Source organism: Furipterus horrens, unplaced genomic scaffold (assembly GCF_987537825.1).
Source record: "Furipterus horrens unplaced genomic scaffold, mFurHor1.1.pri manual_scaffold_9, whole genome shotgun sequence".
In the NCBI taxonomy this organism is placed as follows: Eukaryota; Metazoa; Chordata; class Mammalia; order Chiroptera; family Furipteridae; genus Furipterus; species Furipterus horrens.
The window spans coordinates 54458177-54485660 of record NW_028327179.1 but is presented as its reverse complement, the minus strand read 5'-3'; the positions used below and the strand labels follow the sequence as shown (position 1 = coordinate 54485660).

At 37.1% G+C, this 27484-nt stretch overlaps 1 protein-coding gene and 1 non-coding gene across 3 annotated transcripts in view; one reads left to right on the top strand and one right to left on the bottom strand.

The window, feature by feature from the left end:
• COG5 (component of oligomeric golgi complex 5) overlaps positions 1 to 27484 on the top strand; it is a 393705-nt gene that overhangs the window by 166405 nt on the left and 199816 nt on the right. For both annotated transcript variants that reach the window (XM_090287339.1, XM_090287341.1), the window contains exon 7: positions 9099 to 9229. In XM_090287339.1, the coding sequence (XP_090143465.1) occupies positions 9099 to 9229 (131 nt within the window). The remainder of the gene's footprint in view (positions 1 to 9098; positions 9230 to 27484) is intronic.
• LOC150001770 (small nucleolar RNA SNORA30/SNORA37 family) lies at positions 20013 to 20141 on the bottom strand. Its single transcript, XR_016513223.1, has one exon. It is a non-coding gene; the product is annotated as a small nucleolar RNA SNORA30/SNORA37 family (small nucleolar RNA).

The window sequence follows — 27484 nt, the reverse complement described above, 5'->3', positions numbered from 1 at the left end:
TTTTAGAGAGTGTATGAAGAGAACAATGTTTTAGAGGGCCAGAGAATCAAACTTCAATATTGAACAGCCAGTTGAAATACCTACTGACACTATGGGACTATTTTATCAACCTCACTATGTGTGTCACTTCCGAAGAAATCCTGCTATTACAACCTAACACTTGTGACTTGGGCAAGATCAGTGAACTGCTCTGTGCCTTGGTTGTGTTGTCCATATAGTGGAATAGATTGGAGCACCTAACAGGTTCTTACCCCTTGCCTGGACACATAGTGCATTAGTTTGCTAGAACCACTATAACAGAACACCACAAACTGGGTGGCTTAAACAACAAAAATTGTCTCACAGTTCTGGAGCCCAGAAATCCAAAATCAAGAAATCGGTAGGATTGGTTCCTTCTGAGGGCGGTGAGGGAAGAATGTATTCCATGCCTCACCACTGCTTCTGGTGGTTTGCTTGCCATCTTTGGAATTCCTTGCTTGTAGAAGCATCACCCCAATCTCTCCCTTCACCCCCAGATAGTGATCTTCTTGTGTGAATGGTTGTGTCATATTGGATTAGGAGCCTCATTTTAACTAATTACTTCTGAAACTATCGTATTTCCAAATAAGGTCACATTCTGAGATACTAGGGGTTAGGATTTTAACATACGAATTTTTGGCATATACAGTTCAACCCAAAACATATAAGTAAGCACTATATGTGTGATAATTCTTCTTTTTATTATTAGATTACTAGTTGTATTATGACTCTGTAATTTTTCTAACCTTTTTGCATTAATATATGCTTTGTATATAACATAGATTAGAGATTAGATATTCTCAGGGTTAACTTTATTTCTGTAAAATTTAGTAATTACTGTTAATCACCTTTATGTTGCTTCTTCTCAGTAGTCTTCACAGTGTGGATAATTTAAAAGAACCATAAAAAAAAGCCATATATATTTTTAAGAAAAATGTAATTTTATTAAAATCCAGATATATAATAAAAATTAATATGGCTAGAAGTTGTTATATCAGATATATGGGAGAGACAGATATGGATCAATTCTATGGTCATAGATGTTTAATAGATGTTTACTATTTATACAAGAGTAATATATATGGATATGTATCTTTCGCACCTTTTACATTTTTTTATTTTATGTCACAGTGCTAGTCCTTTTCAATCTGCAATTTGAGGGGGAAATGGGAAAAATAGTCTTGGGAAATATATATTATTTTTGGATGTTTCTAGTGCATCTTAATGGTTATGGGATTACTAAAGAAACTTGCTTTATTTTGTCTATAGCCAGTCATTTCCTAAGTTTTAAATCATATTCTGATTAATATAGTGAAGAGTCAGTGTCCATTAAACATTTAATCTTTTAGAATGCCAGAATCTGAGAGAAGTAATTGTTTTTGCTCTCTGGGAATAAAACTTTATAATGTGTAAGTTCATTGTTAAACTTTATGGTTGGAGGACTGCCTGGATTATATAGTTTTATTTTCTAGTTCATCAACAAAGCTATAAAGTCAATGCTTTGAAGGTAAAGTTAGTGTCTGTTGTCTATGTATGGACAATACCTAGCACAAAGGAGGCATTTAAGTGGCTGTTTGAAAGGGAAAATCAAAGTCCTACAGATCCTTCTTGATGTCTTTTATAAACAAGATGAAGAGGGAAGATGATTTTTTTGTTGAATAAGCCCTATGGTTCTGTTTTGTGTATTCCTGTTGCAGTTTTTCTTCATTTGAAAAGCCAGCTTTATTGGGGTTTAATTGATATACAATACCTGCACATGTTTAGAGTGGACACTTTGATATCTATATGCAGAGAAACCATCAACACAATAAAGATAAATATATTCATCACTTTCAAACGTTTCAATGTAAAACATCCCTCCCAGCCTCATTCCCAAGGAACCACTGACTTCCATTCTAGCTTCTATTTTCTGAAATTCTAAAATAGAATCATATCATATGTAATTTTTTTTGTTGTTTAGCTTCTTTCACACTGCATGGTTAATTTATAGTTACCAATAGTGTTTGCAGTATAATGTTATTCATAAAATTACTTTTTGAACCTTTTAATAGCTGTAGTGTTTTTTAGTGATGTCATCTCTCATTCCCAATGTTGGTAATTTGTATGTGTTTTCTTTTTTTACTCAGTTTAACTAGAGATTCTCAGTCTTAGTTATCTTCGAAAAGAACTAGCTTTGGTTTCATTGATATTCTCTATGGTTTTAGATTTTCACTTTGTTCTTTTTTATTTTCTTTATTCTTCTTGTTCTGGGTTTTTGTTCTCCCTTTTCCACTTTTTTAAAACTAGAAAATGTATCTTTTCTAAAACATTCTTCTTTTATAATAAAGGTCTTTAGTGCTTTGAAAGTCCATCTAACTATTGTTTTGACTGTATCTTGTAAATTTTGCTCTGTTGTGTTTTCATATTTATTTAGTTTTAAAGTGCTGTCTCGTTTTTGTTTTTGTTTTTGATTTTGTTTTCGGTTATGGGTTTGTTATTTTTGAAAAAGTTGTTTTGTTTTGAATATTTAGAATTTTTAGAAATCTATGTTACTGACTTTTTCCAGTTGCTGAAAGAAGATACTTTGTATGAATTGAATCCTTTTAGCTTGATTAAAACTTGATTCAGGCCCAGAATGTTCTCCTATTTGGTAAACAATCCTTTTACACTTGAAAGGAATGTGTGTCCTGCTGTTGTGTGGAATTTTGTATCGATATCAATTGTGCCAAGTTGGTTGGTAGTCTTGTTCAGGTCTTATAGTTTTATTGATTACTTCTTGTTCTATCAGCTCTTGAGAGATGTGTTGTAATCTCACTGTGAGATAGAAGCCCACCATTCCAAACAAAAGTCTGCCATGAGACAGCTCACTTTCCTCTCTAGCCCCCACCCCACAACTGCCCTAGACTCAGGAAATGGCAACTGTCCAATCACCAACCTGCTGGCTATACAAGGTGCAACTTAGCCTATCCTGTACTGCTTACGCATTCCAAGCCTCAGAACTTCTTAACTCACTCTGCCTTGATTCTAGCTGCTGGCTCTGACTCCAAGACCCCAGCCGGCAGTGCCGCATACTCAGTAAACCATCTTGTTCCACATTTGGCTTCTGGCCTTCTCTACCTCCGCTGACCTTCGAAACCTAACACTCACTATATTTCCCAATTTAATTATTTCTTCTTGCAATTCTGTCAGTTTCTTTGCCATGTATTTTGAATTTATTAGGTGCATAAATGTTTAGGAGTATGTTCTTTTGATATTTTGACCCTTTTATTATCATTAAATGATACTCCCTTTTCTTTGCAATTATTCTTTGCTTTATTCACTTTTAAAATATTAATGTAATGAATCCAGGTGTTTTCCTACTCTGCAATAACAACAAGGAAAAAAGGAAGCCTTTTGTTGCTATATTTCCACGAAGCTTTGAAGAGCAAGTATCAACATGCCCTGAGAAGTGCTTTGGATTTGAAGTGTATAAAGATTCACCCAAAGGACTTCTCTTATGCCTGAGGCTAATCTATGCATAGTTTAAGAAGTAATATCAATTAGGTTTGGTTAGAAAAATACAAGTTTTAACCTTATTGGGGTTTTTTTGTAATACGAATTTATTAAGATTATCTGTTTTTCAGTGTCCTTCCCTTCCTTCCCTCCATCAAAAAAAAAAAAAAAAAATTAGGTTAACTAATACCTCAGTTATGAAAATAATAACTTATATTAGTTCTTTGTGATTTACAAAACATTCTTCATGCATATTATCTCATTTTACTTATAAAATCTTGTCAGACCATCAATAAGAACATAACCTCTTTTAAATAACCCATGGACATGGACAACGGGGTGGAGAATGACTGTGGGAGTGGGGACGGACTGGGTAGGAGGGGAGCAATGGGGGAAAAAATGGGACAACTGTAATAGAAAAACAATTTTTAAAAAATAACCTCTTGAAGCATATAAAATATTCAAAACAGTGATAAAATTCAGTACTATCTATGGTTAAGTAACTCTCATAGAATACTAAAAAAAGTCTTTATAAAGAGCACAACTATTTTGAAAATTAACTTGATAATTTGTATCAATAATTTAAAAGCATTACTTTGATCCAATAATTCTTTGATTATTTCCCAAGGAAATAATTCTAGATATTTAAAATCTTTAAATGTAAACGATAACTATTCCATCTTATGCAGATGGCGAAATAATTTTTGGTTCACTTATTTGATGAAATATTGGGCAGGTATCAACAATTCTTATTTGAAAGGACTAATAGGATGAGTCAGAGAAGGAAAACTCTGACTCCAAAAAACCTCCGCTGCCTTGCGGCATACCTCTTCAGGGGAAAGGCTAAGGGAGTAAACCCCAACAGAAAATCCGGAGCCGGAGTCCCTAAGGCGGTTTGACGTTGTAGTCAACACCGGCAACTCCTGCGGCGCACCTGAAGCCAAGCTGTATTGACTCCGTCTTTCCCTTGGATCCTTCAGCTGCGAAGAGAGGGGGGGTCTGCTGCATGGGCAACAGCAGACCCTCCATATTACCCTGCCCAGGCTCTGTAGCTTCAGCGTCATCGCAAGATGTCGATTCAACACGGGAGGAGACAGACACTACCATGTCACTCCCGAGTCAGACTGCACAGCCATTCTCGGCGGTGCAGATGGACTCTTAAGAAGCTACACCATCGTCTCTCGAGACGGACGGCTGCCGACGAATAGGATGAGTGAATGCTTATAGCATTAAGTTAATAAAGAAGACATTGTAAATAAGTATAATTAGAAATAAAACAGGAACAAAACGACTTGTTAGTAGATTACAAATGTTACAATTTTAAAGGGCTATAGTAGACTTAGTTTTAAGCACAACCAAAATTTTGAGTATTTTAGGAACATCTGAAGGTTGCTTGAAGTTTCTCTTCAGGCATGTATCTGAGTTGTGCTCTTTGCAAAGTTGTTGTGTAGGAGGGAGTCACTTTCATTGCTAAGTGTCTATAACCAGCTGTCCAGTCCCTGTATGTCAGTTTTTGCTTTTTTTTTTTTCTTTCCCACATAAACATCCAGGAGGGTATATGCTCTTTTGGTGCTATTTGAGAATTTGAAGATTCATAAATTTCTCAGACATACTTGTGTACATCCCAATGATCCACTTGGCAGTTGTGACCTATATGTTGTGTGGTTATATAATTCCCCACTTTAAAAATATTTTTCTGGCCCTGGCTGGTGTGGCTCAGTGGATTGAGCTCCAGTCTGCAAACCAAAGGGTTGCCGGTTCAATTCCCAGTCAGGGCACCTGCTTGGGTTGTGGGCCAGGTCCCCAGTTGGGGGTGCACAACAGGCAACCACATATTGATGTTTCTTTCCCTCTTAACTTCCCTTCTTCTCTTTCTAAAAATAAATAACTAAAATCTTTAAAATATATATTTTTCTGATTTCTAAAATAATTTTAATGAGCAGGGTATATTTAAAAGGAAAAGAAAAACCTTTATCCAGTTACCAGTTAACAATCCAGGCGTTAAACTCTTCTTTATGAGACAATATGTTCAGTTTTTCCTACAGAGTCTCATCTGATATTAATCTCATTAGATTTCCTACCTTTTAAAAAATATATTTGAGAGAGAGGCACACCGATATGTTCCACTTATGCATTCATTGGTTGCTTCTTATATGTGCCCTGATTGGGAATTGAAGATCAAACCCGCAGAAGATTTAACCAACAATTTTGGTGTATCAGGATGACGATGTAACCAACTGAGATACCTACCTAGGACCCTTCAGCTTTTTCTTGTCTGGGAAGCTCTTTATCTCTCCTTTGATTCTAAATGATAGCTTTGCTGAGTAGAGTAATCTTGGTTGTCAGTCCTTGCTTTTCATCACTTTGAATATTTCATGCCATTCCTTTTTGGTCAGAATTTCTCTTGAGAAATCAGCTATAGTCTTATGGGAGCTCACTTTTAAGTAACTAACTGAATTTTTCTTGCCGCTTTTAAGATTTTCTTTGTCATTAACCTTTGGCCTTTTAATTATGATCTGTGTTTGTGCAGGCCTATTTGGGTTCATCTTTTTTGGGACTCTGTACTTCCTGGAAATCTATACCTATTTCCTGTACCTGGTTAGGGAAGTGTTTAGTCATTATTTCTTCAAGTAGTTTCTCAATTTTTTGTTGTCTCTTCTCCTTCGGGTACCCCCATGATATGAATGTTGTTACACTTGATGTTGTCTCAGCAGTTCCTTAACTGTCCTCATTATTTTTAATTCTTTTTTCTTTTTGCTGTTCTGATCGGGTGTTTTCTGCTACCTCATCTTCCTCTTTTTCCTCTAATCTACTCTTCATTCCATCTAATGTATTCTTCATTTCAATGATTGTATTCATTTTTAACTTGTTCTTTTACATGTTTTCTGTCTCCTTTTTTAATGTTGCCTATTTCATTTTTTGAAGTTCTCAGTGAGATCATTTATTTTTCTCCTGAATTTGTTGAGCAACCTTATAAACAGTGCTTTGAACTCTGCATCTGGTAGATTGTGTCCATTTAATTTAGTTCTTTTTCAGGAAGCTTATCCTGTTCCTTCATTTGGTACATGTTTCTTTTTCTTATCATTTTGGCTGCCTCCCTGTTTCTTTACATGTATTAGATGACTACATCTCTCACTCTTGACAGAGAAGTCTTATGTAGTAGGTGTCATGTGAGGCCCAGTGGTGCAGTCTCCCTGTTTACCTGAACTAAGTGCTCCCTGTGTGAGTTTTGTGTGCTTTGTTTTTGTAGTTGAACCTTGATTCCTCTTGGCTTATCAGTGGGTGGGATTGACCCTTAGGCTGACTGGCTGTGAAGATTAGGGTTGCTGATCCACATAGCAGGATTTGCTATAGAAGGGCTGTAGTTAGTGCCTGAGTCCACCCTTTGTGTGTGTGGTTTGTGGTGCTACCTTGGTGATGCTCTGATGTGGGGTGTGTTGTTTTGGGGCCTATTGGGAGGGGATGTGGGACAGGTAGGTCAGCCACTGCCTGTGATGCCTGGGTCCACCTGTAGGAACTACAAAGTGATCTGCAGTTTGTAGCTGCCTGTGCTGGGCTTTGAGACACCTCAGACGTTTTGTGCTGTGAATGAAGGCCAGCTGCCACTCGTGCCAGGCTTGGGGCTACTTAGCAAAAGGTACAAGTCATGCTGAAGCCATCTGCTGCTTGTTTGGGCTTTATGAACCTTTGAGAGGTTTTAGGAAAGTGCAAAGCAGAGGTCCAGCTTGGCCCACTGCTTGTGTGGATTAGCCTCTAAAAGAAGTTTGTGCCTGCCTTCCAAATTGGGTGGGGCACGGTTTCAGAGAAGCACCAGGTGTGGTGAGAGGTGTTAGGCAGGTTAATGGAAACTCAGAGATGGCAGCAGCCATCTCTGGAAGCTCTGTTGGGAGTGGGCTTAACAAAGAAACAATGGCGCCTGCCCCTCAAGCCAGGCAATTTATTTTTTCCCTCTGTGTTCCTGACACTTTTCAAGTTGCTGTGGCTTCTCTGGAGCTTAGGAGTGGATGTTTGTGATAGAGTGAGTCTGTACTTGGGCCCTTTAAGAGGGTTCCCGGGTGCACATCACCCCTCCATCTCACTGGAACGGAATTCTGCTGATTTTCGCAGCTGGCTGTTGTGGGGACTTCTCTTTCTAGCACTGGTGCTCAGTGCTGGGGAGCCTGCTGTGGGGCTTGGGCCTCTAGCTCGTCATGGAGGACCTCTGCAGTGAGATATCCCTCCTTGATTCTTAACCGCCACACGTGGGTGTTGGACCAGCTCATTTAGTGTCTCCAAAGGGCATGAATTTTAAATTGTTGGCATTTATAGATATAAAAATAAAGCTCAGTGAAACTATATCACTTAACTATGTTCACCTAGTAAGTAAATTATGAGATAGACTCTAAGCCCAAATGATTTAAAGGCATTTTCAATAGTCTTTCCCTTGTGGTAGGCAAATGTCCCACTAGATATATGCTTTTTAAAAAGGGTCATGGTTGAAGTATAGTTAGCAATAACCATATTCACCTGCCCTTTACATCATTTCCTTTTGTCCTTTTGTATAGAACTAATTATGTTCTATACAAGTTCTATAGTCAGCAGATATACGAGGGTCGCTAAGTGGTTAGCATTGTACTGGATACTTTAATATAGTTTTACCTAGGTAGTAGTTGTAGTAGTTGGCATCCAGTTTAAATAAGACATGATAGTATATAAATGTTAAGGGTATTTTTAAATAAGACTTAAAGTTTAAAATTCTAATTAAGAGAAAACAGTGAAAAACACATTTGATATTCTGTTGAGTAATTGGAAAACAAAGTCATCTATCTAAATCAATTATGTTAGGAATAATTTATCTTAATAAAATAGGGAATACAAGTTTTAGAATGGTGTCTTATGATACTTAATGAAACTTTAACCTTTATTTGTAACATTTTAGTTAACCTAGATATGTCTAAGATTAAGCCAAAAAAAAAAAATTTCTCAGATTCTAAATATGCAGAGACAACTGTTAACATTTTGGTAGATATCTTTTCACACTTCTTGCCTCTCTCTATATGTAATAAAGATTGAAATCCTCTGTGTAACTTTTCTTTCTTTTCTTTTTTGCATTCAGTAATATCATGAAAGTTTTTCAGTATGAGTCACTATTATAACTGCATGATCATTTAAACTAGATTCATGTTAAGGTTTTTTTTTCGTAATTTATTAATCATTCTCCAAATTACATTTATTCCAAATGCTTTGTCATTATAGAATAACTTTTTAAAGTGGTCTTGCAAATTAAGAAATTTCTAAGATTATGAGTTTATTTACACTAAAATAAATTTAACACTACTTTTTATATAATCTATTGAGGTTACTTTGAATTTTGATAACCATACTTTCTATTCCTGCTTTACCAACTCTTATTTAAAACATTTTGCTCTGGACTAACGTTATTTATTGAGTAGAAAAATTTTAGGTATTTTTAAAAATACAGATTTGTTTTAGATATAGATTATGTAATGGAATAGTATTAAACAGCAAATCTGCAGTATTTTGAACAAGTTAGACATTTTGCTTTGATACCTTGATATGTATTCGATACTGAAATATTTAAACATGTGTGTTGTCTTTTTTTTAAATAGACTATCTTTCTCAAGGAGTTGATCTTTCTGGAATTGAGGTAATAGAAAATGATCTGCTTTTTATTGCAAGAGCTCGACTTGAAGTGGAAAATCAAGCTAAACGCCTACTGGAGCAGGGTGTGGAGACTCAGGTAATCAAAATATCACCTTTTTACTGTGAAAAATATAATACGGATGAACATTAAACAGTGAGTACAAAAGTAATACATATTTTCATTTTGTCACTAAAAAATTATAATTTGAATTGGGCATAAAGTGAATATAGGAAAGATTTAAGATAAATTATTGAATTTTAAATATATATTATTTTATTTTTATTTTTTTAAACTATATTTTATAGATTATACTATTACAGTTGCCCCAGTCTTTTTCCCTTTGCTCCCCTCTGCCCGGTACCCCTCTTCCCTCCAGCAGTCCCCCCCTTAATTCATGTCCATGGGTCGGGCATATAAGTTCTGGGGCTTCTTCATTTCCTTTACTATTCTTAACATCCCCCTGTCTATTTTTGTTCCTACCAATTACTTCTTAATCCCTGTACCTTCTCCCCGATTCTCCCCATTTCCCCTCCCCACTGATAACTCTCCATATGATCTCCATATCTATGATTCTGTTCCTGTTCTGGTTGTTTGCTTAGTTGGTTTTTGTTTTTGATTTTTAGATTCAGTTGTTGATAGTTATGAGTTTGTTGTTATTTTAATGTTCACAATTTTGATCTTCGTTTTCTTAAATAAGTCCCTTTAACATTTCATATAATAAGGTCTTGGTAGATGATGAACTCCTTTAACTTTACCTTGTCTGGGAAGCACTTTATCTGCCCTTCCATTCTAAATGATAGCTTTGCTGGATAGAGTAGTCTTGGGTGTAGGTCCTTGCCTTTTATAACTTTGAATATTTCCTACCAGTCCCTTCTTGCCTGCAAAGTTCCTTTTGAGAAATCAGCTGATAGTCTTAAGAGAACTCATTTGTAGGTAACTCTCTTCTTTTCTCTTGCTGCTTTTAAGAATCTCTCTTTATCTTTAACCTTTGGCATTTTAATTATGATGTGTCTCTGTGTGATCCCCTTTGGGTCCAGCTTGTTTGGGACTGTCTGTGCTTCCTGGACTTGTACAGTATGTCTATTTTCTTTGCCAAATTAGGTAAGTTTTCTTTCATTATTTTTTAATATAAGTTTTCAATTTCTTGCTCTTCCTCTTCTCCTTCTGGCATCCCTATGATTTGGGTGTTGGCCCTTTTGACACTTTGGAGATGTCCCAGAGTCATCTTATTCTCTCCTTTTTTTTTTGAAATCTTGTTTCTTCATTCTGTACTGGTTGACTGTTTATTTCTTCCTTATATTCCAGTTCATTGATCTGAACCCCAGCTTCCTTCCTTTCGTTATTGGTTCTCTGTGGATTTTTCTTTATTGTACTTAGGGTAGCCTTCATTTCTTCCCTTATGTATTTGCCATACTTAGTGAGTTCTCTGAGCATCCTTATCACCAGTGTTTTGAAATGGTTATCTCTATTTTGTTTTGTTCTTTCATTTTAGCCATATTTCTTTGTCTCCTTAATTTTGCTGCCTCCCTGTGTTTGTTTCTGCATACCAGGTAGAGCTGCTTTGACTCTCTGTTGCTGCACCTATTAAGTTGTAAGGGGTTGAGCCTTAGGTATTCATCAATGTGCAATGAGCCATTTCACTGCTTTGTGGCGCCGTCTGGATGTATATTTCTTCTTTAAATCCTTGGTTGTTGGACTTCGGTATTATGGCAGCTCTGGTTTTTTGTTTTGAGATTAGTTGTGATCCTTCTTATGGCAGTGCAAGGAAGTAAACCATGTCTACCTATGCCTCCATCTTTGCTGGCTAAATATAGATTCTTTTATTAAATATTTCTAATGTATAATGTATATAATACAAAATAATTTTCATATAATATTTATATATGTAAATGGAGAGTAACCTGTTGAGTATGCTTACCTTGTTCAAGGCACTGTTATTCACTGAAACCTTTCAGCAGTCCAGTAAAGTTGATATTATTATAATTTGTATATTAAAAATGAGGCCCTGGCCTGGTGGCTCACTTGGCTGGAGCATTGTCCCATACACAAAAAAAGACTGCAGGTTTGATCCCCAGTCAGGGCACATACCTAGGTTGTGGGTATGATCCCTGTTGGGGAGTGTATGGGAGGCAACCAATCGATGTTTCTCTCTCACATCACTATTTCTCTTACTCCAACCCCCTCTCTTCCTTTCTGTCTCTCTAAAATCAATTAAAAAGAAAAATATATCCTTAGATGAGGATTACAAAAAGTTATTTTTAATGAGGACACTGAGAGCTTATATAATTTTCCATTTTAATTATTTTTTGTTTTCTTTTATTTTTTTTTTTCAGATTTAATGTGTTTTATTGATTAAATTATTACATTTGTGCCAATTTCCCTTCCCTCTGCTCCCCTCCACCCGGTGGCCCCCCTCCCTCCAGTTGTCCCCCCCTTTTAGATTATGTCCATTAGTTGTGCATACAGTTCCTCCCAACCTCTCTCCGTCTATTCCATTCCCTCCTACCTTGATCCCCAATTCCTATATCATCTCCCTCCCTTTCCCCATTCCCCCTCCCTGTTGACTTCCCCCCAATATGCTTCCCGTACCCACAGTTCCTCTTCCACTCTCGTTGCCTATTTAGTTTGCCTTTGTTTCATCTCCCTAGCTTCTGTTTTTTTTTTAAACCAGTCCCTTTAACATCTCATATAACAGTGGTTTGGATCTAATGAACTCTTTCAGTTTTATTTTGTCCTGGAAACACTTTCTCTGTCCTTCTATTCTGAATGACAATTTCGCTGGATAGAGTATTCGTGGTTGTAGGTTTTGGATTTTCATTACTTTGAATATTTCTTGCCAGTCTCTTCTTGCCTGTAGGGTTTCCCTTGAGAAGTCAGCTGATAGTCTAATTGGGACCCCTTTGTACATAATTCTTTTCTTCTCTCTTGCTGCTTTTAAGATTCTCTCTTTATCTTTAATTTTTGACATTTTGATTATAATGTGTCTTGGAGTGGTTCTCCCTGGGTCCAGTCTCTTGGGAACTTTCCTTGCTTCCTGGACCTGCAGGTCTATTCCCTTCCCCAAGTCTGGGAAGTTCTCCTTTATTATATTTTCACTCCATTTTTCAAGTTCTAGTTCATCTTCCTCATTCTCTGGCAAACCAATGATTCTTATGTTGGGCCTTTTATAGCTGTCCCAGAGGTTTCTGATCCTTTCATTGTTGCTTCCCATTTCCTCTCGCTGCATTGGTTGACTGCTTGTTCCTTCTCCATATTCCAGTTTGTTGAAATGAACTCTGGATTTTATTTCCTTTCCTTCTGTCTCGTATGCGGTTTTGTTCCTTTCGTTATGAAAGTTTTTCGCTTCTTTCATATCTTTTTCCTGCTCTTTTGTGAATTCTGTAAGCCACCCGATAACAATGGCCCAGAACTGAGCCTCTGACAGGTTTCTTATCTGTTCATCTGTCAGGTTCTCTATCTGCTGCCTGGTGAGTTGTGTTACCGGTATTTCTATAGTTGCCTGCCTCATTTTGACAGATGCGTTTTGTTTTCTTGGGCTGGCTGTCGGGGGCAGTGCCTGTGTACGCGTCACAAATTAGCGACCGGCGCCTGCCTGTCCGCGACCTATTTCGCAGCCCTGTGGTGCTTTCTTTGGGGGCGGGGGTCCAAGATGGATTCACACAGTTATTCAGCTAGGAGACCGGGATCTGTCCTCCCGCCCCCCTGGGCCTCACTGTTCAAGGCGATGCGGCGGCCGCTCTCCCCAGCTCCGGAGTCGCGCACTGCCAGGGGCTTGGCCGCCGGGATTCCTCGCCGGGGTCGCGCACCGCCAGGGGCTTGCGTAGCCGGGACTCCTCGCCGGGGTCGCGCACCGCCAGGGGCTTGCGCAGCCGGGATTCCTCGCTGCCTGCTGCTCCGGTGCGACTGCAAACAGCACTGCCCTCTTTAACTCCTACCTGCCCAAATGGCACCGCTGGTTTATAACTTCATATGTTGGACTTCCGTGTAGTTTTATTTTCTGGAATTTCTAGTTATCCTTTGTTTTGAAGTAGTTGTATTCCTCTATAGTTGTAGAGGGAGACCTAGCGTGTCCGTCTAAGCCTCCATCTTGGCCGGAAGTCTATTTTTTGTTTTCTAATTACAGTTGATATACAATATTATATTAGTTTCAGGTGGACAATTCAGTGATTACACATTTATGTAACTTATGAAGTGATTTTCCCAATAAATCTAGTACCCATCAGACACCATTCATAGTTATTACAATATTATTGACTCTATTCACTATGGTGTACTTTATATCCCCATGACTATTGTGTAACTACCGATTTACTTAACCCTACCACCTCTTTCACACAGCCCCCAAGCCACATAACATCTGGCAACTGTTAGTGTTTTCTGTATCTATGAGTCTGTTTCTGTTCTGCTTGTTTGTGTATTTCTTTTAGGTTCCACATATAAGTGAAATATATGGCATTGTCTTTCTCTGCCTGAGTTATTTCACTCAATAAAATAATTTCTCGGTCTATCCATGTTGTTGCAAATGGAAAAATTTTATTATTCTTTTTTTCCCATTATGGCTGACTCATATTTCTTGTATATATGCACCATTTCTTCTTTATTCATTCATCTATTGTTGAACACTTAGGTTGCTTCCATATCTTTGCTGTTGTAGATAATGCTACAGTGAACTTATGGATGCATATGTTTTTTTGATTTAGTGTTTTGGGTTACTTTGGTTAAATACCTGGAAGTGTAATTGCTGGGTCCTTCTTTGTCTCTTGTTATAATTTGTTTTAAAGTCTGTTTTGACTGGCATAAGTATTACTACTTCAGCTTTTCTTGTTTCCATTTTTATGAAATACCTTTTTCCATTCCTTTATTTTCGGTCTGTGTGTGTATTTTGATTGGAAGTGAGTCTTGTAGATACCATATGTAAGGGTCTTGTTTTGTTATCTATTAAGTCACTATATGTGTTTTGATTGGAGCATTTATTCCATTTGCATTTAAAATCATTTTGTTGATAAATATGTATTTATTGCCATTTTATTATTCATATTTTAAATATTTTTCTTTCTTGTTGTGGGCCTCTTTGGGTTCATCTTGTTTGGAACTCTCTGTGCTTCCTGGATTTGTATGTCTATTTCCAATGGATTTCCAAACTGCAAACCATGGCTTGCTGCTTCTAGTGCCAGGGCTGGGGCCATTTAGCAAGAGGTATGGGACAAGCCAAGGCCAGATGCTGCTTGTTTGAGAGATTTTAGGCACGTCCATAGCATAAGCCAAGACAGGCTGTTTGTAAGGAAAGATCACTAGAAACAGCTTTGGTGGGCCTGCAAGTGTGTGTGTTGGGGAGGTGTCCCAGGGAATCACCAGTGTAGATAGAAAAGTGTTAGCCAGGTTGATGGAGACTCAGCTATAGTGCCTGTCTGCTGGCTGTGTTGTGGAGGACTCAGCAATGGAATAATGACCTCTGCCAGCACTTCTATTTGGGAGAAAGCTATCCCTTCAGCCCTTGTCTTGAAGCCAGGTAATTCCATTCCTCCCCATATGTCCCTGGTGCCTTTTGAGGTGCTGCCCTAGCACTGCAGCTCAGAGTGAGTGAGTCACATTAAGTCCAAGAACCGGACCCTTTGAAAGGAATACTTGGGTTCCAGAGCCTTTTATCTCTGTCTGTCACAGTCCCCGCTAGTTTTTATAGCTGAAAGTTATATGGACTTCTCTTTCTGGTACTGGAATCCTGGGCTGGGTCCTGCGCTGGGTCTGGGATCCCTTTCCCCTCAGGGAGTACCTCCAAAGCCAAGACATCCTTCCCAATTTATAATTGCCACATGTTTGGTGGGACCAGCCCATTCCGCATCTTTTCCCCTCCTACCAATCTCAATGTGACTTCTTCTATATGTCCTTAGTTATTGGACTTATGTTCAGCTAGATTTAAGGTGGTTCTGAATGATGTTGTTCTGTAGTTTAGTTGTAATTTCGATATGGTTGTGGAAAGATCCGAGTACTGCATTTACCTTCACCACCATCTTGACCTGGAGCTGAGAGCTTAAATAATTTGTTGAAGAATAGACAGCTAGTAAATGTTATAGTTTGGATCAAAACATTAACCACTCTAAATCCAGACCTTCCACCCTTAATAACCACTCTGCCATAATTAAAGAACAATGTTGACTTGAGATTTCTCCTTAGGTGTTAATTTCCTGATGTTAATTTTTTGAATTAGAAGAAATCGAAAGGTACTAATATAGTAGAATCAACAAATCACTTGGGGTAGTGAAGACACAATACAATATATAGATGATATATTACAGTGTTGTACAGCTGAAAGCTATATAATTTTATTAACCATTGTCACCCCAATAATTCTAGTAAAAAAGAAAAAAACAAATCAGATGTAAATCTCAGTTCTACATTTGTTTTGCATCCAGCTCTTTTAGTATTGGATCCAAGTACAGTCTTTAATACCCATTTTTGTCTATATGCTTTAAACCAGGAATTTTATTTTGTGCATTTGAACTCGATGAAAATAAATTTATAACTAATTAACTTATGTAGTCTCTAAATCAGAAAGTTCCTTATTTGACTTTTCATTCTTAATTGTTGCAAATTAAAATATATAACTGTCAGTTACTAAGTAAACTTTTAAAATTATTATATACTTAATGAAAAGGTAACAACTTGTAGACATACATAAATATTGAAATACCACCATGTGAACACAACTGTAAAATCAAAACACAGCCCCAGAGAGTCTGCTACAATCCTTTAACAATCACTTCTCTCTTCTTATTTTCGAAAGGTAACTATTATCCTAACTTTTAACACTGGAGATTAGTTTTATCTGCTGCCAGTTATATCTTGCCTCTAGGTCTCACTATGAAGATAAATAAGATACTTGTCTACATCAAATGAAAGAAGATACCTTCTTCTCCAACTGTTCAAGGGATTACACATCAACTTTTTTTTCCAGCTATGCTGAATATATTCTTTTGCAGGAATAAGAAAGTAACCAGAGACTATTCTAGAGATACTCGATTGTTGAAAATCTTATTTAAACACACTACTTCCAAATATATAGTAAGACAGAAATGAAGTCTTGAGAAACAAAATAGAAGATCTGATAAACCATAACCAAATACTTCTCTGAAGAATTTTAACAGTGCAGTAAGTTCTCTCATTCTCTCTCTCCCTCTCTCCCTGCCCCCTCTCAGTACTTGGCTTAAAATCTCCCTACATTGGATTTGGGAGCATTTTTATGGATTATGACTTGGGAGTTAGTCAGTATATAAGTGCAATAATTGACAAAAAATTTTTTTAAAGAGCAAATTTATTCTACCAAATTTCATGTAGGAATAAAATCATAAAGGCCAATGCTTTAGCTGTATCCATATAGGGCTTCATATTTGCATAAAGAGGCTATCAATTTTTGCATACTTAGGATCCACAGTCAGAGTTTTCAGTATCTTGTACAGGTTTGGTCAGGTAATGCTTAGTGACACATCCCGGCATGTCTCCATTGCACTTGAGAAAAGGTGGTAACTGACACGACTGGCAGTTGTCCCTTTACCAGATTGGTTAGGACACTGAAGATGTGGATCCTGCTCTGCAGCTCAGAGTTTCTCCAATTTCCTGATGGAGCCATGAAGCCTGGACCTGGGCTGAGCACACAATGTTCAAGAGGCAGTAAGGCCACCTTGGCTTCCATAAAATGTTCTTCTAAGATAATGGACATGGATGCTTCTTTGGTACTAGGTCAAAGACTCATGTGCTGTTTGACCCAAAGGAACATGACTGACAGAAGGAAGAAAAAAAGCCGGTTGAGCTGAAATTACCAATATTTAAAGACCTGCAAGAAATGAAGTAGGAAACAGCAGCTAGAGCAGCAACCCCTGAGTGTGCTGAGCAAATACTAACTTGGCTATTGGCACATCCATATGTCACTCTTTTGAAGCCTCTATCCTAATTCTGACTTGTTTCACTCAGTTGGGGATTATTGCAAAATGATAGCACCCTGCCCCTGGGTTGTGGGTGAAATCAAATGAAATAGTATACCTAAAAGCACTGAATAGTAAACCTCGCATAGGGTAAGCACCCAGTGAGGGGAGTAGTCAGTGAGAGAATAGAAATGAAAAATAAATACATGAAACAAGAGCAGGGACTGAGGACATGACAATGAAAATATGCATCAACTTTTAATTAAGATAAATATTTCTATAGAAAATTTATATTAGTCCAGCACATTTAGTTGCAAGAAAGGTAGAAATTAACATTTCAGATAGTGCAATATCAGAAGACTTGTGTTTATCTAATATTCTTACTATTACAACATTAGAGATTTAAAGCTTTATGTATATAAATGATTTAAAAATTTTTATTGTACACTTGAAACCTATACAATATATTAACCCATGTCACCCCAATAAATTTAATAAAATTTAAAAACAACTTCTCTCCTGTTTTTGGACAGTGCTGTCTTCAGGACATAATCCTGGGTCACCAGTGACATTCTTAAGCCACTGAATCAACTCTTTGGAACCACCTATCTGCGGACTTTCAGATAAATAAAATAATAAATATCCTCACTTAAAAGAAAAATTTTTAACTGTGAATTGCTTATTGCTATATATGTATGTATATGAGCACAGATATCTTTATGCAGTTTTTAATATTTTACTATATTTTAGTCACAGGAATGAACCAAAAATGCTAGAAAAAAAAATACCAAAGTTTGTAGAACTATTATACTATTATACTATTTCTTTTTGCCACATTTGCAGTTATTAATAAGTTTCATTCTAATATTTGTGTTTTCTATTTTCATTTGGTCATTCACATTATTTTAATTTTCTGCTTGGAATTTTTGCATTGTGTGTTTACATTTCTTTTAATAATATGAAGGTTTGAGTTCTGATTTTAGTTTTTAAAGAGATTTTTTCATAACTCTAATTTTAATACTTAGTTTCCTATGATAATACCTATAAGACTCCATGAGTAATAAAAGCAGAATTATTATACATTTACTTTTTTCTAATTTCTTATACCTCCCCCACCACATGATTTAATTTTTTTCTCCTATATCTGACATTGTAGCATTAGATATGCCACTTATTACTTGATTTATTAGCTTTAAATGATATATTTTGACCTTTTTTTCTTTTACACCCCAGTACCACTTTATCTAGTTAGAATATTACTATAGTATCATGATTTATAATATTAAATTCCCTCTCTGAAACAATGATTCTCTCAGTTTTATTTTAGAACTATGGTTTAAAGGATTTAATTTTCACCACATAATTGTTCATTCAGCATGGATTCTCTTTCATTAGTTGTCCAGAATCTCCCTCCATTAGGTTAGATCAGTAAGACGTGTGCAAACTATACTCGATGGGATTTTGCATATTCAAAATCTAGTCTGATATCATAAATTTAATATTTGGTTGGTGATAAAATTTAGATTTTTAAAAATAGTTTGGGCATTGTTCTGCTGGCATCTGATTGTGCAAAATGATGTGGAAAATTTTGAGGGTTGCTTGGTTTTTCCCCTTATATGTGATTTCATATTTTTACTTGCAGGCCCAAAGGATCTTTCTTTATCTTTGAAGCCCAGAAAGTTTATTATGATGTGTTTTGGGGTTCATTGTTGTATGTCAATTTTTTCCACTGGGACTTAGTTTGCCCATAAAAAAATATAAATTAAAATATTGTTTCCAGAAAAGGTTTATGAATTATACCTTTAAATACTGATTTTTCTATTCTATTTATTTGATTCTTATCTTTGGTGACACCAATTATGTATCACTGTCTTTTTTGCTTGTCTTCTATATTTATCATTTTAAGCCAATATTTTTTTAAACTCTTTGTTCATGTCCATATCTTTCTTACTAGCTTTTCTCAATTCTCATCTTCACATTCCTTGCTAAAGCAAATTTAGGTCTATCAAATTTAAGGTAGCTTTATTTTTTTTCCTTTTTCTTTTTCTTGTGAATTCTTTTGCCTCATGCTTTGTCTCTTTCTGTTGTTTTACTACATCTTCTCTGACTTCTTTTATCACTGCTTAAAATTCCTATTTAATTTTCTCCCATCTTTATAGAGATATAATGGACATATAACATTGTGTAAGTGTACAAAGTGCACATTGTGCAAAGTGTACAAAGTTGTGATTTAATGTATGTGTATGTTGTGAATGAGCTCCTATTTTATTTTTTTAATTGTTCTATTACAGTTGTGCCATTTTTCTCCCATTGCTCTCCTCTGTCCCACCAACCTCCCCCTTCTCCCACAGTCAGTCCCCACCCTGTTGTCCATGTCCATGGGTCATTTATACTAGTTCCTTGACTAAACCCCTTCCCTTTCTTTCTCCCCTTTTCCCCCTACCCCCTCCCTTCTGGTCACTGTCAGGCTGTTCCTTGTTTCCATGCCTCTGCTTCTATTCTGCTCATTTGTTTTGTTCATTAGGTTCCAGTATTAGGTGAGATTATATGGTATTTGTCTTTCGCTGCCTGGCTTATTTCACTTAGCATAACACTCTCCAGTTCTACCCATGCTGTCGCAAAAGGTAGGAGTTCCTTCTTTCTTTCTGCTGTGTAGTAGTACATTGCATAACCCTACCACAGTTTTTTGATCTATTCATCCACTGATGGGCACTTAGGCTGTTTCCAGCACTTAGCTATTGTAAACAGCACTGCTATGAACATAGGGGTGCATATGTTCTTCTGAATTGATGTTTCAGGATTCTTTGGGTATAATCGCAGTAGTGGAATCACTGGATCAAAAGGCAGTTCCATTTTTAGTTTTCTGAGGAAATTCCGTAGTTTTCATTTTTCTCAAGGTAATGTTTGATTTCCTCCTTGATCTCATTGTTAACCCATTCATTGTTTAGTAACATTTTTTTTTCCTCTGTACCACTGAGTGACAGCTGCCACTGGCACAGTCCCAGTGCAAGGATGCAACCCAGGATTTTCTTTCAGCACCAGCTACTAAATTCTGGCCCCATTGCCTGGGGGAGGACCTGTGAAAGTGCTAAGTAACATATTATTTATCATCCATGTGTTTGTATGTTTTTCAGTTTTTTTTCTTGTAATTGATTTCTAGTTTCATACCATTGTGGTTAGAAAAGATGTTGAATATTATTTCAATCTTTTTCAGTTTATTGATATTTGTTTTGTGTCTCAGCATATGGTCTGTTATAGATGTTTCATGTACACTTGAAAAGAATGTGTATTCTGCTGCTTTGAGGTGCAGTGCTTTGAAAATATAAATTAAATCCTTCTGGTCTAGTGTGCCTTTTAGGGCTGCTATTTCCTTATTGATTTTCTGTCTGGAAGATCTAATTGTTAGTGTCAATGGGGTGTTAAAATCCCTACTATGACTGTATTATTGTTGATCTTTATCCTGTGTCCATTAAGCTTTGTTGTCTATATTTAGGTGCTCCTATGTTGGGTGCATAAATGTTTACAAGTGTTACATCCTCTTGTTTGATTGATCCCTTTAATGTCTTTCTTTGTTTCTTATTATAGCCTTTGTATTAAAGGCTATTTTGTGTGACATAGCTATTGCTACCCAAGCTTTTTGTGTTTTTGTTTCTATTTTCATGAAATATCTTTTTCCATCTCTTTGCTTTTAGTCTGTATCTTTCATTCTGAGGTGGGTCTCTTATATGCAGCATCTATATGGGTCTTGTTTACTTATCCTGAGTCTTTTGATTCAAGCATTTAATCTGTTTACATTTAAATTAATTATTCATAGGTACATATTTTTTGCTATTTTATGTTTTATAACTGCTCCTCCTTTTTTTCTTTCTTCTTAACGCAGACCCTTTAAAATCTTTTATCTTTTTCTTGTCTAGGAAGCTCTTGATTTTATGTTCAATTTTAAATGATATTCTTGCCAGGCAGAGTAGTCTTGGTTGTATTATAGGTCCTTGCTTTATATCACTTTGAATATATTGTGCAAATCCCTCAGGCCTGAAGTGTTTCTGTTGAAAAATCAGGTGACAGCATTATGGAGCTTCCTTGTAGGTAACTAAGTGTCTTTTTATTGCTGTTCTTAAGATTCTCTGTGTCTTCAAGCTTTGCTGTTTTAATTATGATGTGTCTTGTTGTGAGCCTCTTTGGATTTATATTGATCAGGATTCTTTTTGCTTGTTGGACAGATGTGTCTTTTTCCTCTGAGTTGGGAACTTTTTTTTTTTTAATCCTCTTCCGAGGACATTTTTCATTGCTTTAGAGAAAGAGGAAGGGAGTGGGGAGGGACAGACGGGGGTTGAGGGGTAGAGAGAGAAACATCAATTGGAGAAACATCAACGGTAGGGAAAATATCAACTGGTTGCTTCCTATACATGCCCTGACTGAGGATCGAACCTGCAACCTAGGTGTGTGCCCTGACCTGGAATCGAACCCACAAACTTTTGGTGCATGAGACAATGCTTCAACCAACTGAGCAACATGACCAGGGCTGGTTAGGGAACTTCTCAGCCTTTATTTTTTCAAATAGGTTCTGGATCCCTTGTTCCCTGTTTTTTTTCCTTTTATCCCTATGATATGAATGTTGTTACTCTTGATGTTGTCTCCAAGGTCCCTTAGACTATCCTCATTTTAAAAAATTCTTTTTTCTTTTTGTTATTCTGTTTGGGTCTTTCCTGTGATCTTGTCTTCTAAATTACTGATTTGGTTCTCTGCTTCATCTAACCTGCTGTTGATTATTTCTAGTATATTCTTCATTTCAGAGATTATATTCTTAATTTCTGAATGGCCTTTTTAATGTTTTTATTAAATGCTTATTATCTCTTTAAGTTCTGACTTAGATTATCCATTTATCCTCTAAATTTTTTGAGCATTCTTAAAAACTTGTTTTGAACTCTGAATCTGTTAACTTGGTTGCTTCTATTTCATTTATTTCTTTTTCTGGGGATTTCTCTTGTTCTTTCATTTGGGGCATGTTTCTCTGTCTCATTTTGTCTGCCTTTTATTGTTTGTTTCTGTGTACTAATATATTGTTGATAGGTCATGAAAAAACTTGTTTTCAAGTCCAAATGTTGTTGAACGATAACGACTTAATTTGTGTCTGCACTTATATTAGCTTATACAATTCTTAAAACTGACAGTAATAGAGGATTTTGAAAAAGTTTTTGTATATTGTTTCATTTTTATATTCAATTATGAAAAAATAGCTGGTGTATGGAATAGCTTTTGTATAAAATTGCCAGTCAACAATGTGTTAAGTAGACTTGCTATGTCTCTCAATTTTGTTATGGTGGTTTTATGTTGTAGATATCTAGTGGGGCTCAGAGGCTCAATCTTCCTTTTCACCTGAGCTCAGTGCTCCAGGAATGTCCCTTGTTTGGGTTTTGTGAACTCCTCTTGTAGTTGAGTCTTGAATGTTGGTGAGATTTTTGTGTGTGAGGTAAACCTTCAGGCTGGCTGACTATGAGGATCTACCCTACCACAGTGTATGAGCCTCTGTGTTGGTGCTGTACTGTGAAGCAGAGTTGCCAGTAAATTAATTGTAAAACTTTATTTAAAGAAAGTTAGAGCAGTTTCTTTTTTAGGCATTTTTTTCCAAAACCAAAATATTTTTTATTAAATGCTGATAACTTCTCTTTGATTTTTCCTAGTCAATTCCTTAAATGAGCTGTATTTATTTGTAGGTTTTTGATAGCTTTGTAGTATTAGGTGGTCTCTATTACAGTATTTAAAATGTTCTGTTTTTGAATACACAAAATACATGACTATTTTGATACTGATGTCAGTGGGAGAGACCTGATTCTTCTTGCTGTTACTTGTAAAGATTTACACATCAGCAAATCTATTAGCATGCAAGCAGAGTTTATTAGCGAATGGGAGAGCAAAAGCAAGGGTGGCCAAAGGCTGGTGTGGCAAGCTTGCCCTAATGTGGCCAGAGAGGGTGAGTCCTTTGTTCTGAGGACTTACATAGTTGGTGAGATGATGGTAAAGGAGTTACATATTGATTGACAGTTAAAGGTGGTGCCAGCTTTTCTTGGAGAACGTCACTACCCAAACTTAGGTATGGGTGGGGATCTGTTATCCCTAATCCTTATCTTGTTCCAGACTCAATTTATTCATCTTGTTGTTAAAACACTTCAGTGAAGGGTGAGGCAGTTAATTAAAGTTGGAGCAGTACCCAAAGTTATTTATGGGCTCTTTCGGTAAGCATTAGGGACTCCCTCATAAAACAGATAGTGACCAGAGGTAAGCAATTAACCAAAGTTGTTTTATGAGTCTCTTCCCTTTTGGACTCTGTGGACTCTCTCCTGCCTTTCTGGCCTTGGGATGAAAACACAGTCAAAAGATTTCCTTCCCAGATAGTGGAAAGGATACCTAGAATTTCAAGGACTTTCCTCCTCCTGTGCTAACATAGTGTTTCTTGTGATGTTGGAACACCTGACAATATTATCAGACCAGGCCCAGGACTGCTGAGTTAGCAGGTGAGGCATGTCTCCTTCTGTTTCTAGCCTCCTCTGAGATTGTTAGATTGCAATGGTGAAGGTCCTGCCTTTGTTTCCCCTCTGCTGCTCTCTCCTATAACACTGAGACACTGTTGTTTCTTGCTACATAAAACATGCATAAGTAAACTTCTATCCTCACAGAAGCCATATTATTTCTATATGGAAAAGATGATCACTTTGTTTATTAAAAAATTGTCAGGATTAATAACTTAAAGTACACCTGCTGGAGTAAACCATATCACTATTTAGTAAAAACAATTTAATTGGCAGTCTTTGCCACAGATGTGTGGCTTTCTCTACAGCTCTTTCTTGACTCATTTCTTTCTCTCTTTCCTACTGAGCCTCAGAATCTTTCATTGACAAGAGCCATAGAGACCTCCTTATGGTATTTTCAGGAATGCAACAATTTCTATTACCTCAGTCTCTAACTAGCTTTCAAAAATAGGTGACAGATATTTTAATCTGGATGAGTTTCTGCATCACCATAGATACCAGGCCGCCACAGTGAAATGTGACATATTAATTAGAAAGATGGCTTTGACTTCTGAATTATACGCTTTCCCAGTAAACAAGTGTAGGACTTTCTGTAGGTTTCAGAATGGAGGAAAGTGGTGTTTGTCTTTAAAAGTCATTAGGAAGAGAGTCTGTGCACTCAGTTCTTTCAGAGCTCAGTACCTGTCCATAATCTCCCCTGTTGTAAATGTTGCCAGTGCTAGAAAGTAAATATCTACAAGTTTACCTTTTCCCTCTCCCTGGCTGGTTTGGCTCAGTGGATTGAGCGTCGGCCTGCGAGCTAAGTGTCGCTGGTTCGATCTTCCAGTCAGGGCACATCAGAGAAGGAAAACTCTGACTCCAAAAAACCTCCGCTGCCTTGCGGCATACCTCTTCAGGGGAAAGGCTAAGGGAGTAAACCCCGACAGAAAATCCGGAGCCGGAGTCCCTAAGGCGGTTTGACATTGTAGTCAACACCGGCAACTCCTGCGGCGCACCTGAAGCCAAGCTGTATTGACTCCGTCTTTCCCTTGGACCCTTCAGCTGCGAAGAGAGGGGGGGTCTGCTGCATGGGCAACAGCAGACCCTCCATATCACCCTGCCCAGGCTCTGTAGCTTCACTTCACTGGAGAGGACACTCCAGCGTCATCGCAAGATGTCGATTCAACACGGGAGGAGACAGATACCGTGTCACTCCCGAGTCGGACTGCACAGCCATTCTCGGCGGTGCAGATAGACTCTTAAGAAGCTACACCATCGTCTCTGGAGACGGATGGCTGCCGACGACCTTTTCCCTAAGGCAGAAAATCTCCTTGGACTAGCCCAGGGTCCTAGTGCTCACCAGTAATTAGCCAAAACTGTTACGACAGCATGATCTAGACATTCTTTCTAGGCTGACAATGTAGAATTAAAGTTCAGGAGATCAATGTTTACATATCATACAGTAAGTGATTATGGTTGTTATGAACCTTTTTTACTTTTGTAGTTAATATTTCTCAATTGATTGTAGCACAGAGAGGGTACCAAGTCAAATGCATTGTGTTGAAGATCTATTAAGGTTAACCATTTCCTTAAGCTTTAAAAAGAATGTTTTAGCAAAGTTGAACACATTGATTCCTTTGGTAGTTAATTATGGGAATTTAACATGCAAAAATTCTTTTATGTCCTTTTTTTCTCTTTGGGCCCAACAAACACTGATAGTATACTGAATGTCAGTTGATTTACCATGTGAATACCTGCTTTAAGAGATCTGCCTTTCCTGTCTATAACTGTTGTAAGTTTTTCTGGGTGGTTTCATGAATTCTAGAACATATCTTAGAATTTGAATCCACAGGAACTCTATTGGTATACTTGGTCCTGATGTTGTTTTGGCAGTTAGTAAATAAATATAAAGCTTCAAAATTTTTCAACACTTGTATGGATCTTTTTTTGGGGGGGGGTCTACACAATGAACAATTTGGGGAGAAGGTAAAATGGGTGAAGAAGGTGAAATAATACAAACTTCCAGCTATAAAATAAATACCTAATAGCCATATAAGGTACAGCATGGTGACTATAATTAACAGTACTGTAATGTATATTTGAAGTTGCTAAGAGGATAAAAAACTATTTAACTGACGATGGTGATACATGTTAACTAGACTTATTGTGGTGATCATTTCACAGTATGTACAAATACTGAATCATTATGCTGTATACCCAAAACTAATATGATGTTGTATGTCAATTAAATCTCAATTTTAAACTTTTTGAAAGGATGATTATAGTCTTTTCAGATTACACAAATCTAAAGGTTTTATATATTCATTTAATTTACCAGCCTCACTGGACAGTTTGCAGCCTCCCGCCTGCCCTCCCCCCCACTATTTGTCTGTTTGCTCTTATCACTGCTAGCTTTCCTTATATTTAGTAGAGAGCTGATGTAAGTGTTACAGAGCGAACCTGGCTACAGGGTCCATTAGCCCCATCTGGGCTCGCTAAAACTGTTAGAGAGCGAAAGGGGGTTCTTTCACGTGGCGTGTTGGTGTAAAACCCAACAACTAGTGTTGAGGAAAACAGGTCTTTATTTACAATAGTCCAACCTGGGGAGGGCAGTGAGCACTTCAGCTCAGAGCCCTGTCTCCCATGGGACCCAACACTTCCCTTGCTCCCCAAAAAGCTAGAAACCAAAAACATGCCCAGAAGTTCCCCATCCCTTATCTGTCAGCTGTCTCCTTCAGGATCTGGGGTACGATGTCATCAGCTTCCCTATCACAGCCCAGGAAAACATGTGCCGTGTTGCATTGGATCATGCTTGGTTCTCCCTTTGCCCTTTCAAAGCTGAATGATGTTCTCCCTTCTCAAAACCGCATGGAGGACCCCCTAAAATGTCTGCTGTCTATTTTTAAACCCCTGACTGCATCTACTGATGCAGTGGGTGTGGTAACCAGTTCTGACCGTTCACAGAACCCTGCACATGCCCTGTATGCTTTCTGCAGCATCCCATGGTCCAAAACCCCTCCCATCTTCCTGGAGCCTTAAGAGAACCAAAGCTATTTGTGTAACAGACACTAGCCACTAGGCACAGGCATGTGAAGGCATCTTAAAAGCTGTTTCCTTTTCCCATCCCCCAACCTGCAGGCTCTGGGGATTTTTGGAGACGCCCATTCTGTAACATAAGTACATTTATATTAAATTAGATAAGTTTTATGATATGTATAAATAATAATTTCAGAAGTTACGGTTTCTCTTTAAAGGCATTTGTTACACATTAATAATGTTATTAATATATATCGACATAGTCTTTATAACTTTAAAAGATATTTTAAACTGATCATCTACATTTTTTTCCCTAAGCATAGTTTTACATATATAGCTTGTGTTTACTGTTTTATCCTTAAGTTTGAATGGAAATTAATTTGTGCTCTTAATTTAAGACTAAATCAAGGGTTGGCAAACTGCAGTCTGTGGACTGTTTTTGTATGGTCCAGGTGCCAAGAATTGTTTTTATATTTTTAAATGTTTGGAGAAAAGAAAGAGGACCATATAACAGAGACTGTATGTGGTCTGGGAAACCTAAAATATTTACTTTCTTTCCCTTTAAAGAAAAAGTATGCTGATCTCTGCTTTAAATATATAATTGTATTTTCTTCATGGGGGGCACTTTAATATTTCCCTCCCTCCTTTTCACTCTCTCACCACTGTTTCCTCTTTTGCAGCATTTCATTTATTATAGGGTCTCTCTATATGTTTTTGTTTTATGCCAATTGTAAAGTAACACTGTTATTCCAGTTTCTGTATTATACAGCCATGTTTTTTTGCTTGGTTTCTTGTCATGAAAAACCCACAGTAACATTGGTTGCTCTGTCATTTTATTTTATTGCTATTTTATAGTGTAGATTCACATCTGATTAACTATCTGCTTTTAGCGT